The sequence below is a fragment of the Bradysia coprophila genome, unplaced genomic scaffold, assembly GCF_014529535.1.
Source record: "Bradysia coprophila strain Holo2 unplaced genomic scaffold, BU_Bcop_v1 contig_232, whole genome shotgun sequence".
NCBI lineage: Eukaryota > Metazoa > Arthropoda > Insecta > Diptera > Sciaridae > Bradysia > Bradysia coprophila.
Window position 1 is genome coordinate 17,602,854 of NW_023503493.1, and position 15,440 is coordinate 17,618,293.

The 15,440-nt window shown below is 37.7% G+C and overlaps 3 protein-coding genes across 3 annotated transcripts; 2 read left to right on the forward strand and 1 right to left on the reverse strand.

Annotated features, from left to right (window-relative positions):
• Nucleotides 1–4,279: 4,279 nt before the first annotated feature.
• On the forward strand, nucleotides 4,280–6,579 carry LOC119077097 (U3 small nucleolar ribonucleoprotein protein MPP10). The gene is made up of 3 exons (XM_037184254.1): nucleotides 4,280–4,446; nucleotides 4,506–4,662; nucleotides 4,728–6,579. The coding sequence occupies exons 1-3, from the start codon at nucleotides 4,340–4,342 to the stop codon at nucleotides 6,528–6,530; spliced, it is 2,067 nt and encodes a 688-aa protein (XP_037040149.1). The 5' UTR covers nucleotides 4,280–4,339; the 3' UTR covers nucleotides 6,531–6,579.
• On the reverse strand, nucleotides 6,543–8,555 carry LOC119077098 (protein misato). Its single transcript, XM_037184255.1, has 4 exons — nucleotides 8,348–8,555; nucleotides 8,208–8,291; nucleotides 6,869–8,147; nucleotides 6,543–6,799 (listed from the first exon to the last, which is right to left on the reverse strand). Exons 1-4 carry the CDS (start codon nucleotides 8,426–8,428, stop codon nucleotides 6,591–6,593), a joined length of 1,653 nt encoding a protein of 550 aa, XP_037040150.1. The 5' UTR covers nucleotides 8,429–8,555; the 3' UTR covers nucleotides 6,543–6,590.
• Nucleotides 8,556–10,320: 1,765 nt separating this feature from the next.
• LOC119077099 (protein ref(2)P-like) lies at nucleotides 10,321–12,883 on the forward strand. The gene is made up of 4 exons (XM_037184256.1): nucleotides 10,321–10,791; nucleotides 11,123–11,583; nucleotides 11,654–12,512; nucleotides 12,609–12,883. The coding sequence occupies exons 1-4, from the start codon at nucleotides 10,620–10,622 to the stop codon at nucleotides 12,743–12,745; spliced, it is 1,629 nt and encodes a 542-aa protein (XP_037040151.1). The 5' UTR covers nucleotides 10,321–10,619; the 3' UTR covers nucleotides 12,746–12,883.
• Nucleotides 12,884–15,440: the final 2,557 nt, after the last annotated feature.

Sequence of the window (15,440 nt, forward strand, 5' to 3'; positions counted from 1 at the left end):
AATATATTGTGAAATGGACGGTGCGCCGAACGTGCCAGAGACGTGTGACACAAAACAATGTTGTTGAACGTTAGGTCAGTTTAACGTGGATCTGTTGAAAACGGAATAAAAACGGAAGAACACTTCTTTCAAGATGAATATATCAATACACAGTTCGTGGAAAAGGACGAAAATACAAAAATGTCTGAAGTCATTTTGTTTGAAGATTTTTATTTTCCAGTTATTTTTTTTGCAGACATTTTCCGCAAACTGTGTAAAACTGGCCATCAAAAACAGGTTTACTCGACTTTATTTTTCTTATAATAATCGGTATAGAATGTGTGTAGGTGCATTTACTAAGGTTCTGAAAGTATAGTAAAATTTTGATAAACACAGTTATGACATATTGTATGAAAATAAAAATTAATTTAAAAAATCCGATCCGGATAGAATGCGTATGACAGTGCAATGGGTCCAATGTCAGTTGTGTTTGTATGGAAATTGGTGGCTCACAAATATTAGCAAACAGAAAAATTAATTTTCATACCTAGGACCCGACCTCGGTCCACTTTTTTTCCGTCCAATATGAAAAATACTATTCGTACCACGAACTAAAAGTCTTTTTTGTCGTATTCGATTCCAGACCTTTTAAGGGGCCATTCAAATAGTGCGCACGCACTTAAGGGGGGAGGGGGGGTCTGAAATTGGAACTTTTTATATGGAAAATCGCAGGGACTAAACTAAGGAACATCGCAGGTGGGAATTTTCCCACCTGCGCCCCTCTAATTCCCACAAGAAAAATTACAATTATCTAACTTGAAATAGTCAAATGAATGTAATTTTAATACAAATTTTGCCTGCGGCGCATTGAACCTAGTTGGAAAATGACAATGGCATTGCCGATATCAGTTTTTTTTAAATTTTTTTATCATCATTTAGATGGAGATACAGATACAGAATCAAAGTATTTCACATTTGTAGCTTTCACTTTCCTAAAAACTAAAAAAAATGGAAAGAAAATAGGGTTGGCATGTAAAAAGTGAAACTAAAGGAACTAAATTATTCGAAAGGTCTTGGCCTAGAACTACTTTCAGTGGAGTGGCGTATGAAACTCCAAAATGGAGTTATTAACAAAAATGTGAATATTGTTTCTCATTTATTTCTCTCTGGTGTGTTAACGTAAAAATCGGTAGAAATTCTCAAAAAATGTCTGTAAACATCCGAGATTTTTTCAGATTTTTTGGACCCCTATTAAACGATGAAAAAATTCAATGATTTTTTTCCATATGCTAGACAAAAGTGCTACTACCGTTTTTGGTCACTTGATTTGTCTTCATGGAATGTGCCTACATTATGTAATTTACTCAGATTTTTTTTTAATAATCCCTCATTTAACGAAGAATATTTGAAAAAATATTCTTACCTTTAAGTAGGGGTCCAAAAATTCTGCAAAAATCACAGATGTTACAGACGTTACTTGAGAATTTTTTCAGAATTTTCAGTTACATCCATCGAGAGATATAAATTATAGACAAAACTCACCATCATACCCAAAAACTCACCACTATTGTGACTTTTAGGGCTGATATTCTACCAAAACCACCTTTTAGTCCAGTAGACCGATAATTATCTGCAATTTTCTGGAATTTGATTTTTAGGTCATATTGTGGACGCATTTTCCACAGGTAAAAATACACCCCTAACATGACCGAAAAATTAAATTCCAGAATATTGCAGATTATTATCAGGTATGATCGGCAACTTGACTAGACTTTCCATTTTGACATTTTGAATGATTTTTTGGATGAAAGACCCCAGACTTACGGTCAGGGGAATAATTCCCTTTAAATCGTAATAGTACATTTCGTACCTAGGACCTAGGTCTTTTTTAGCGTGTGAGAAGTTTCCAGACAGAGCCGAAGGCGAAGACGAAGTCGCACGTTTCGGGTCCTAGGTATCAAAAATATATTTACGTCAACGTCCTGAACGCATGATATTATTTTTGGATAAAAATTTTTACTTTGGCGCCCAAGATTTTGTGTTTAGGCGCCCCTTCGAAAAGTTTCCCACCTGCACAGAAATCCTTATTTTAGTCCCTGGAAAATCGCGTGCGAAACGGGGGAGAGGGGGTCAAAAAATGACCGCACACTGCGTGCGCACTTTATGAATGGCCCCTAAGAGACTTTAAAAGACTTTTAGTCCTACGTACGAAATGTACTATTTCGACTCGACGGATCAAAGTCAAACAAAGTGCAATTCTCTTTTCCCACAAGTAATACTGAACACAAAGCAATTTTTTCCTAATTGGATGATTATTATTAAAGATATTGATGTCTAAAAATCGTCTCAAAATTTTTCAAATTTCATACGACGATATTTCGGTTGATATGGGTCGAGTTAGTCAAAAATAAGGGAGGGAATAATCGATTCTTTTCGCGATTTTTTGTCAAATATCAGCAGAAATACGAAAAATAAGAAAGTCGTACATCGGGCATTCTCATAATATTGTCATATTTAAAAGATTTTACAAAACGAAAATCTTTGAAAAAGCACTTCCCACTCAATTTCACACCCAAATCACATCCACCTTGAACTTAGTCGAATATGGTTTAACGAAGAGAATCGTCGTTAAAGTCGTTAATCGTAACATGAGTACTGTTTTTGAAACGTCAAATCACCAAAGCAAAAATTTAGTGTCGGTTGTGAAAAATGTAATAATTTCGGTGATTTCGATGTGATTTAAATCAGATTTTGTGCGGAAATGTGCTTTTTGTGTTTTTTTAACATTACAATCAACGGTTTACTATAAATATTCATCAAAACAAACGAATTTATGAAAAATTTATGGTGACCAATCATGTAAACAAACAACAATATTGTCGTTTGGTGTGATGTGAGGTTCAAAAGGGATGACCCAGTAGAAATAAAATGTCGGCGGTAATCTTAAAAATTACGTTTTAGCGGAAACGCTTTAGTTTAAATGTGTGTACGTTTCCGGTGAAATAAATTAGTTCGCAAGTATACACTATTGAGGAGCTTTACGATAACACCTTTAGTTAGAGGGGTGTCACATCCCTTATTATCTTACGGTCAGAATGATACTTTATTTGGCTCGAATAGATCAAAATTTTGACCACTGGCACTGCAATCGCATGTCACATTTTGTGTGCTAACTAACAGCAAACTTCACGAAACGGGGTAATATTTGAATCCTTAGTTGCGAAAACGAGTAAACTGAAAATTCTGACTAAAAAGTTAATTGAACAATTTGAAGTAGGAAAGAAATGTTTATATTTCAAGTTAAGCACAATTAAACCACTAAATTGTTCCGAAGAATGATAAATTTTATACTGAATTTCTCAGAATTTACAAAATATTTCGCTTTGGTGAGATTGGCTGTAATTTAGTTAGCACACAAAATAGGCAGAGTGAAGTAGGTATACTATCATTAGTTTCGTCAACTGAATAGATCTATCCGTCGAGTCGAAAATTAATTATTTTTTATTATTTCATACATTATGACATTTTTTGACAGCCCCGGGTTTCAATTATTTTTTAAATGTCGTCATACGCATTCTATCAAGTGAGGCGGCAGAAACGCTCTCTGTTATCACTTCTCTGGTTGTTTCGCAACCCTGACAAGAAGAAATTGTCATTTTCGTCGCTCAACGAACTTGAAAAATGAAAAATTTGATTGAAACAGATTCTCAATGCTTCGTCTGTTTTCAGCACAAAAATGACATCAAACTGCAATGGGTCGTGATTTTCGCCATTTTTTTGTATGTACGAAGAAATATTACCAGGTGGCGATAGTAGTAACTCTATGACAAATTTGAATATATGTGGGTAAATGCAGGTATTTTGTGACAGAATGGAAATCGGAGTTTTTGATATTTTTAAGTAAAATAAGATTGTTTTCTGTTGTTTACTATCTCTATCCATGCATTTCCGAGAATTTTACGTTTAGTGCATATATAACATACAAACAATTTGCAAACCACAGAAAGAAATATTATTTTATTGAGAAAAAACATAAACTACGATATTCACCCTTTAAAATTGATTAATAAATAAAATAACCTTATTTTTCGGTCAAATATTCATATTTATCATAAAGTTACCACTACCGCCATCTGCATTTCCGCTCTCATTATTTAATGAAACTATATCAAAACCCATCGCATTCATTCTGCTTTCAAAAAAAAATCTCCATTTTGCTGTGATCACTGCAATGACCCAGGCTACGACTTCATCACTGTAGCTGTCAAACTAAGAACATCGTCCAGTTTTCCACATTTTCTCGAGCAGTTCAATGACATGTGACATGAAGTATAACCTCTAAACTAAGAACATCTATAACATGATTTTGGAAACAACCGCAATGGATAATAATAGTCAAAAACAGACTTTCAAAGAGTTTTTCAAAAAGTTCCAGTCTGTTACTAAAGCTCCCGAAGCATATCTAAGGTAAACCAGTGAAATTTCAATGAATTAAAAACCGAAAACGTAATTTCAAACATTTTCAGAGTACAAACCGAGAAGGCAGAAAAGAGCAGAGCTCTTCTTAAATCGTTGTTTGATTATGTACGATCGAAAGATGTATTCATTGGAAAGCTTATTCCATCACAAATTTCTGTTGATCATATGGATGACGAGCAAATATGGCAGCAACTGGAGCTGATGGTAAAATGATACCTCCCTAAAGTCATTTTTCGACAGTGAATTTGCAACTTAATTTTTTTTTATAGAATACATGCCTGTGGTCGACATCGTTGGAACACACATCTAGACTTTTGGCAGGTGCCGATGATAAGTTTTCTCTGAATTACAAAAAAGCTGGTGAAGAATCTGAAGAAAGTGATGGAACTAATGAGGAGCAAAGTGACAATGAAGATCACAATGTCAGTCATTCCGATTCCGAATCGGACTCCGATGAAGATATCGATGAAACAGAGGCGACCATTTCGAAGAAGGATACATCGGCAAAAAGTTCCTCACGAAAGTCGATCGTGGACGATAAATTTTTCAAATTGAGCGAAATGGAAGCGTTCTTAGAGTCCGAGGACAAAAAGGAAATGCGCAAGAGTAAAGGGACGTATTTTGAACCGGACGACGAGGAAATTGATTATTTTAACGGAGACTTTTCGGAAGATGATGTTGAAGGCGATGAAGAAGACGCAGAAGCGAATGCCAAGTATGTGAATTTTTTCGACGCGGACAGCGATGATGAAGAAGAGATAAGGCGAAGGAAACGAGAAGCGCGGGATGCTAAAAATAAATTAGTCGAAAAACGGAAAAAGGAAGACTTAGGCTTGGATGACAGCGACATCGATAACGTTGATGACGAAGAGGTGGATGAATTAAATGAAGATGAACAAGTTGAAGAAGAACAAGATGACGAAGAAGATTACGATGAAGAAGAAGGCAACGACAAGGATGATACAAAGAAGGGTAAAGTTTCATTTGACATGTCAAAAAACAGTTATCGCTCGGACTCTGACGACCATGACGATGATGATGATAATGATGAAGAAAAAGAAGACAAGAAAATGAATCTGGATCCTGAAAATAAATCTTCGTTCGAGCTCCGCCAAGAACGTCTTCGCAATCGGATCACTGAATTCGAAGAAGCTGCCCTGGGCGAAAAGGCGTGGCAATTGAGAGGTGAAGTAACCTCTACGTCGAGACCTCAGAATTCGCTGCTGGAAGAAGTGTTAGAGTTTGATTCAACAGCACGACCCGCACCCATTATCACCGAAGAAACAACACTGCAACTGGAGGACATTATAAAACAACGTATTAAAGACAAAGCATGGAACGATGTCGAACGCAAATACAAGCCGGTCAACACGCCGCAAGAATTCCGAAAGAAATTGGTCCTCGATCAAGAGAAGAGTAAAGAGTCGCTGGCACAAATATACGAAAAGGAATATTTGAACGAATTGGACAAAATTGATCCGAACAGAGGCGAAAAAGAGGAAGAGGAGCCCAAAGAGCACACCGAAATTCGTCGGCTGACTAAAACTCTGTTTTTGAAATTGGACGCGTTGTCCAACTTTTATTACACACCGAAGCCTGCAATACCCGAAGCGAAAATCATCACCAACACTCCTGCTATCAATATGGAAGAAGTGGCACCGATTGGTGTCAGTGATGCAACATTATTGGCACCGGAAGAGGTGAAACACCGGGCCAAGGGCGACGTACTGGGCAAATCGGAACGAACATCGACAGATAAGAAACGGGAACGTAGAATGAAGAAATTGAAACAGAAATCGGTTAAAATCGCACAGGAGAAACGTACGGCGGAAAAGGAGAAATTGGGCATCCGATTGTCGAGCAAGGAGGAACAGAAGAAATTGCTGAACAAGGTGACGAAGGCGAGAAATGTGGAGAAAGTGAAGGAAACCAGCGACGGCAAATCATCGAAATCGTCGAAGGCTTTCTTCTCTCAGCTGCAGGATGAGGTGTCGCTTAAAACTAAAACGAAATCGAAGCGAAAATCGTCGAAGAATGAAGAAGCGGTGAGCGCTAAAAAGTTGAAATTGTAAATGCGAGGTAAATAAATAAATTTCTCTTTTTTTTATTGAAAACTAGAAACATTCTTCCATTCAAAGCTCAAAATTGTCGTCGTAATTGTCTTTGAATTCTAACAATTTCTCCAAAATTTCGACCATGTCATTTTCCTCCAAACCAGTCTCTTTGAAGCGGTGAATTTTCAGTATTTTAATCCGTTTGGCTTCGCGATGCAAGCTTTCAATAGTGTCGGACAATTCACTCGAAACTTGTGCCACTGCCAGTGCAGGAACCGATGTAATGTCTGAAACCGATTGGAAAATCATTTAAATTTGTGCAAAAGCCCAAAAATTCATAAGAAAAATTGACGAACCCTTGCTATTAATTCTGTCAACATCGCCAATCCAACCATTTGATTGAACACGCCGATCGAACATCTCGTACGGAAATGGTATCTTAATCGGCATGCCACTGTCGATATTTGACACATGCGACATGCTCGCATAATTGTTGCATTGGAAGTACAGTTGCAGCATTTCGGACACGGAATTGCATTGGTATGCAGCCATTTTTATCTGCTGATTAGCGGATTTCAACGGTCTTTTCAATTTATCTGACGGTATTCCACGTACAAAGACACTCTGAACGACACGATCGGTCCCTATCTTTGCGTTCGGCGTTAACTGGGTGAATATTGGGCCGTCTTGTTGGTCCAGGCAATCGATAAAGTCTTGATCTGTACCCAATTTTAATGGTAGAGCTAAGGCTGCAGCTGCTAGTTTGCGACCATAATTACACAAGTCTGTGCAAAATCCAGACAATAGACTAGCTTTCGAGGCATCTTTGACACGGTATTTCATTGATATCGTGTCCAAATAGGTAGCCAATATGCTCGACGTTTCGTAGAAATTGTGTTGATCGTAGGAAAGGTAAGGGAATTGCCGCTGATTATCATTCTGGCGCCAGCACCGTGCCATGGTGGACAATGGCAATATTAACGACGATTGTTCGAACAGATTTGCGAACGACATAGCAGCGTTAATAACACGAATAGATTCGCTCATTGGTGTGTCAGCATTTCGAAAGTTTTGAGGTTTCGGTGAAAACAGAGGAATCGTAAAATTTGTCTTTGAATACTCGTCGTTTAAATGGTCCAGGCACTTCGCTGCAAGTCCGGAAAATCCATTTGTGCAATCGAATAGCATTTGAAAGCCCTGACAATTGTTACACTCCTCAATGTACTGACGAATCTTTTCGCAAAAATCATAGTCAAACGTTTCACTTTTCCATAATTCAACACCGCTGGTGAAGCAGTCAAACGGTTCTTCCGTCAACGAATGCTCAAATTCATTGACAACTGTTGCCGATCTTGGATGGAATCGAGTGTACGCGAAATCGGTCCATGTTTCAACGCTATTCTTAAAATCGTAATCGTTTGCCGCAACGTTCTTCGATTCATCCAAGTCTTTTTGGTACTGCGGCTTCGGGATGGATTCGGCTTCCACAATTTCGACTGCATTTGAATCCCATGGCAATTCTTGTTGCACCTTGTCCAAGTCGCTCGAGCCACCATATAGACCATTTGAAGAGTAATGCTTCAACGATCCTTTCAGGTCGACAAACAACAGTCTTGGTGTATAGGTGGCTTGACCCTATCCAACGACATTATTTTTAATCAGTGCAATCGGCGAAGAAATCACACGAATTATTACCTTGAAATCGGTACCCTCACGGTACAGTAGATCGTGATCAATACCTGATGGAATAGCATACGGGTCATAGTTGAATCCCGACTCCTTCGAATAGAAATTCATTTAAAATCATTGTCAGCAACGCTACTGTTCGTTCTAACCTGAATATTCCACCAATGAGTGCCCACATAATTGGAATAATTTCCGAATTGTAACGTTAAAATCTCACGGCTCGGCAACATTGTGTTTATGTTTGCATTTTCTTTCCGAATTCAATGTCAATTCTAACCAAAGCAAATGTTTTCCATGTTTTGTTTATATGTGTGACAATGTGCCATGAGTCACGACGGAATCGTTTCGGTGAATTTAGCGCAGACACCACACACACACAGATAAACGGTGTGAAAGCGTTTAAAGAAAGATGATCATTCAAATGTCGGTGCTAGCTATTTTCGTGAATGTTCTCAACCTGTTCTTTTGGATTCGTGTATCGTTCAGGGCCAATATTAATGTGTATGAACAGCTAAAGATAGTACATTTCTGCATACAATCGCGAGCTCTGTTGGATAAATTCAAGCACAGCGTTACATTCAATATAGCACGTCATTTATACCCTTTATACCAAGGTTCTGAAAGAACAGGTTAAGACACCCACGAAGGCGGGTGACACCGAAATCGATAAGCGCACTCAGTACAGATTGTGTGTGAAATCAACTTAAAGAAAATGTTTTTTAAAATTTCCAAAATTTGCGCTACAACAGTTGTATAGTACAACTCCTCAAATTGCTCTCTTGAGTTTAACCGAAAGTTACTTTCACTGAAAATTAGTGCTCCTGTCTTGATGATAATAAGTGAATTATATTCATAAGATGGAATTGAGTAGGAGAACTCTTACAAGAATTAAATTTCCCTGTGTGACCTTTGGTGCTCGACATGTGTCTCATTGTCTAATGGAGCTTCGTAATCGTATACAATTTGAGTTTAATCGGATTTATAGCTGTAGTTATTTAGAGCGACTTAAAGTTTGCTTGCTCAACAAAAATAAAAAGTTTTTACTCAAAAACAAGAGGTAAAGTTAACTTTACTTCACGGAGCCAAAGCTTTACCTCAAGTTTTTTTAATGAAATACCTTACTTGGCAATGGGGTAGATGATGGAAATTGTACTTTTTGTGTGTTTACCGAGCTCGGCTACGCCTCGATTCACACAAGACCATTTCCAACATTTGCCCCGTTGATAAGTAATGTAGTATTAACTCATCTTTATATCCGTTCCACACCCTACCTATTATTCACATACCCATTCTATAGTTTCATTGTTAGGAAGATTTACGACCCCAATTTCTTATAACGAGTCATCTTACTTAAACAGTTGCCTGTCATTCTTCAAACAGCATGACTAATTCAATCAGACATGTGTCGTCTCCGTATTTTCAATAAATGTGAACTACCCACGTATGGTCTAATGTCACCGCGGAGGACAGACCGATTTTAAAAACAGACTCTAACTCACTCATTTTCATATTATTTTGACAAAAATAATGAATGCGTTCAAGATAAATCGACTGATTTAAGAAAATCGGCAATACCTGGTATGTGCATTCATTGCGTATTTCACCTTCACCCTACAATAAATCCTCCACCTTTTCATTTTTATTAAATGTAGGGTGTGGAAATTTCGCATTTGTTTACTTCGATTACTTAACTAATCTACTACTCATAGTCACACCCGAAAATCGGTAAATTCAAGGTTCTGAAAGAAGAAGAAACTTACGAAGGCGGGTGAAACACAAATCTTGACAATTCAGACATGTATATTGTTTGAAAAGTCAACTTGAAAACGATTTTTTTTTTGTTAGGTTGCAATCGTCATATAAAATTTTCCAAGCCTAGTTGGCGCTACAGGAAAATTTTGATCACACCGCCTTCGTGATCAACTCGAAAGTGTCTGTAACCTGTTCCTGTAACCTGTAACATGTTCTTTCAGAACCTTGGGTAAATTAACCTTTTATAAGCCTTTCCTAGAATTAAATACCCTCGCGCTATTCAATATTTTAAAATGCAACTGGAACTCTGAGCAATAAACGCATTCATTTTCGTTCTTCGTTAAGAGTCGTGTTTATCAAAACAAATGCCATATGACTTGCAAAACAAAGGAATTTAGAATACACATTCGATTTCATCATCTTTAAGCGTTTAGTCGTTTGGAGATTGTTCGAGACCGTAGACTATATTAATTTGAAGTAATATTTCAATATAAATTGCAGTAAATTTCCTAATCCACATTCATTCCCAAATCAAAAGTGCAAAGCGATAGACGTGTTTAAAACAAATTGAATTAAAAGTTTGAACAGTATTTAAACAAGTGAAAGTTAAAGTTAAAGTGTTTGTCAAAGTCGTTCAGAAATAAAGTTGGTAAATAAAAAGTGAAGAAAATGGCCGATTACGTATTTAAAGTTCAGCTTCTCCTGCCTGAGAATGTTGTAGAAACGGTTATCCTTCGCCAATACATTGATCCTGTGGATCGTTGTTTCGATAGATTCAAAGCGAATCTGATTCAGCGTTTCGATATTCTGACGAACGCCACATTTAAAATGATGTGGATAGGTAAGCGAATCGATAACATTTTTACTGCGTAAATAACATGACTAATAGTTTGACTGAGTGCAATATGACGAAATCGGCGGTAAAGTGAAAGATTAAATAATATTAGCAAATTCTGTCAATCGTTTGAAGTACTTGAGGTATTGAATTGGAAATTCAGAAAATAAGTCTAATTGAGACCGAGGTGTAGAGAGCCTCTTGAGATACGTTGGAGTGGAATAATTTCTTTGTTAGTTTCGTAGCCTCAATCCCTCAAAATGCAACTTTGTTCTATCCCAAAAATTTGCTATTTAAACTTCATTTCAATTAATCGAATGAATTTCTCAAAATCCAGATAACGATGGTGACAAAATCAGCATCTACAACGAAGAGGATCTGCGTACATACATGGAATTGAAAGGAACGAAAATTTTCGTCGAAGTTGATGATGGTTCCGATCGGAAGGAGAAGAAATCAGCCGTCGACAATGCGGCTCCGATGCATCGTGCACCCCATCACTTCCTTCGTAATCGTTTCTCCGAACGTGAGCGACCTATGTGTGGCGGCCGTTATCGAATGTTCGCCCAGCCAGATACCGAAATCAACGGAAACAATGTAGATGCGGGATCTGCTACTTCCGGTGCTCAGCCTGTACTGCACACTCATGCTGGTGTAACGTGCGATGGATGTAACTGCGCAATTCGAGGATATCGTTACAAGTGTATCGAATGTCCAGACTATGATCTGTGCTTTTCTTGTGAAATGAAGAAAATGCACGGGGATCACTTGATGCTTCGTATTGTCAAGCCCTTGGATGTGAGTATTTGCGAAGTTAGAAAGTTTAACGAATTCGCCGATTTGACGTTTCTTTCTATTAACATTTCAGCGTCCATTCAATCGTCATTTCCTCAAGTCTATGCTCAAGCAGCGATGCCGTGATTTTGGCGAAGATAAGGACAAGGACAGGAGAGCTCGTGGTCGACATAGCACCGCTTTTGTCAATTTTGATGATATCATGACTGATATTGCCAAGAATATCAGCGCTAATTGCACTGCGCAACCGGCAAACGAAACAAACAAAAACGCTGAACAAAACAAAACCAGCCCAATCGATCCCAAGCAGTTTGCCTTGAACTCAGAAACATTTGCTAAAGCCGGCGAAGTCTTGTCTAATTTGGCGCAACATTTCGTCAGCGTTATGGATCCATTTGCTGTGCACGAATTCATTCCAACCACCGAACCAACTGGAACAAACGCACCAACAGCAACCGGTAGTGCCACCCAAAACTTGCCAAACAAGGCGAACGACACTCAAACCGTTGTTGACGAGAACCAAGATAAAAATGCTAATCTAGCACAAATGGAAACGGCTCCGGCCGAGGCTCCGGCAGTCGTACCAACTCCACCGCAGTCCATACCGGCTGAAACCGAATCTGCCAAAGATCTAGTAACCATCGAAGACGATGTTGAAACCCCATCGGCTCCTCGCGAATCGTCACCAACTCCAGACTGGGCCATGGTTGATGCATTCGGCATCGTTGAAGAAGGCAGACAACCGAAAAACACCGGAGCAATTCCAAAAACTCCAGCAATTCCAACTCCAACTGCTAGTGTTGGATCGGTTGACGCCGCTCCATTGCCTAACTATGCGGTTTTGGCCAGAGATCTGGAAGATCATTTACATCATACATTGAAATCGCAGGCGTCGCAGACACCACCACAAATGCCGATAGTTCATCACCCAAGTAAGTAGGACCGATCCGCTTTTCTCATCGGCTACTTCTTCGATTTGTATGGTAGATTTTCAGTAAGACTAATTGCTTCTCTTGTTTTCATTTCAGATCCGAAAATCAACGAAGCTATTGTTACGATGACTTCGATGGGTTTCAGTAACGGCGGTGGTTGGCTAACTCGTCTGCTGGAAAATGTCGATGGAGACATTCCCAAGGCACTGGAAAAGCTACACCCAAGCCAGTAAATCTACTGACGAAGCATATTTATAAAAGAAAAATTTGGATGCACGTAACTAGAAAATATTCTTATTCCTTTGGTGTGGTTACAAATATTCCGTGTTTTATTCAGAAATATATTTGAAATAAAGGCAATTTATGTAGAATTTTTTTTTTTTTTTTTTTTGATCTATTCTCAAAAATAGCAGGTCCCTGCCACGAATTGTTAGTGATGTTGTCGATAAAATTTTACTTTTGATCAGCAGCGTGGTGTCTATAGTCTGTGATCTCGATATTGACGTCTTGGCGTGAGTACTAAATACACCCAAAATAGAATCTTATTCTAACTGGACAGCAGTATTATTCCAACGAAGTTCTTAAAAAAAATCGGTAATACAGATTGATAGAAAGTCAGGGTCTTGCAGCACGAAATACATTTACTGATAAAGTTATCAAAAGACATTCCTTTATGTTAACTTAAAAACTTCATTCTCTTCAACGGCCTACAAATATGTAAGCCTAAACCCGTTGCAATGACTTTAAAACGACTATTCTTACTCAGGAAGTAAGCAAGCAGCCAAAAATAGTCGGCATCTCTCTCTTGTAAAGCAGAATATTTTTGCATCATGTCAACTGATGTGAATTCGATGGCTTAAAATGCGTAAGCCCAAACGAGCTGCCATGTGTTTAGAGCAACTGCAATAGAAACAATAAGATCGGAGGGATAGGTTAGGAGATAATACCACAGGTAGTCGACAAACGTCGAGTATAGTCGGAATTTTTAACTCTCTCCTAAAACAGACAATTGCATAGTGTCTACCAGGGCCTATTTTAAGGAAATTAAATTTTCAAAAATTCTCAAATTTTTCCATAACTTTTAGTCATTTCATCTAAAAACACAACAGATTGCATCGTAAATGTTGTTTTTACTGCCTTTTTAGTTGTTTTTCGTGTCTTTGAGCTTAACTGATTACTTCGGAATGAGATCTAACAGAAAACGAAATTTGGAAATTTTTGTGAAATTTGTGAAATTTCGGAAATTTTTGGAAATTAAATTCCTTAAAATAGGCCCTGGTGTCTACAGATCTTCATTTGGCAATTTTAGTTTAGGAGGTAATGCCACAGAAAGTGAGCATACATCCAAAAATAGTCGTCATTTTTATCTCTATTCTAAAACAGAAGAGAATCACTCCGAGAATAGCTCCCAGAACATGAGATCGACTTTGTTCATCTGTAAACGAGACTTCATCAATTTGCTTCTTCAATGAAGGAAACAAAAATTTCGAAAATCCGATTCAGAAAAAAGGCAAAAATTCTTTTGGGAATAACTCATTGATGGGATGAGTTATTCCCAAAAGAATTTCGACACTGTCCATCTACGATCTTGAACCCAAAAATGTAATTCCTGTCGAAAAAAAAAAAACATTTTAAACATTTTCAAGTTTGGCCATTAAAAAACCAGACAAAAATTCTTTCTGGAGCGACCTTGACCTTAGAAATTTTATTCCTCGTCGATTCAAACCAGTGACCAAAATTGGTTCAGAGTTATTATCGAAAAAACCAGTCAAAAACTCTTCTGGGAATAACTCCTATATAATTAGTACATCTACGAACTTGACCTCAGGAATTTTATTCGTCATCGACAGCAACCAAACTTTTGAAAATGAGTTCAGAATCTCTGTAACGCGTGATTTCCGGTTTTTCTGCCAACACCTGATGCATTTGATAAAACGAATCATATTGAACTTTAAGAGGTATTTTCTGATGACCTCTGACTTATCAGTCAAGGAAACATGTTAACCGTTAAAAGTAAAAAGTAAATTGTGTTGAGAAATTTTCGACGGATTGAAATCAACTTTTGTTATTAGACAAAGAGTTTGAAGATGTGCGGTATCGGACTGATGGTTCGTCAGTTATTCTTAAAAAAATTGATTTTGAGTGTTTTTGCTATCACGTAACTTGAGTAATTCCTTAATTATTTCGACAAAGTTTATTTTATTCGTTGTAGAATCCAGTTGTGAAGGTTAACATCGAAGACGGGCTCGATACTGTTCGATACTAGTCTTTCAGATATTCTCAAAAGAAGTTGAGGGTAGTTCTATCGAGACGATAATCCAGTCCAGTCCGTTGTGTCGCTTCACTTTTTTCGAGCATTTCAGGTATCATAATATGATTGGAAATGAAACGTTGTCGAACAAATTTTCTTTTCATGTGTCGGGGCCGAAAATGAGGAAGTTTCAAGATTTTTCTCGGGTTTTCGACCCCTTACATGAAATTTTTTTTGAGTATCTGTTTCTGTTTTGGACGTTTGATTTTAGGCAACTCGCGAAATTGCCTAAAATCAAACGTCCAAAACAGATACACAAATAACTATTTTCGGCAATCGACTTTTTCAGTACATTTTTGACGAACGTACTTTTTCTGACACAAGGGCCTGGACTAATCTATGGATTTTGAAGAGTAAATAAAATACGATTTTTCATGATTAAAATTATGAACGTAGCGTTAGCGGAGTTCGTGACGCTAGTACCCCTTCTGTAAAAAAACAACAACAACGAAAGTACTCTTCAATACGAGTTTAACGAGCTACAGTTCGCTACATCCGGAGAAAACACAACTTAAAATTGAAGCATCTTCATACATTTTTAGCGATTTCACAATAGAAATTGAAATAGTTAATAAAAATCTTTTGCGTGGGTTTGATATACGTGTTCACATACCACA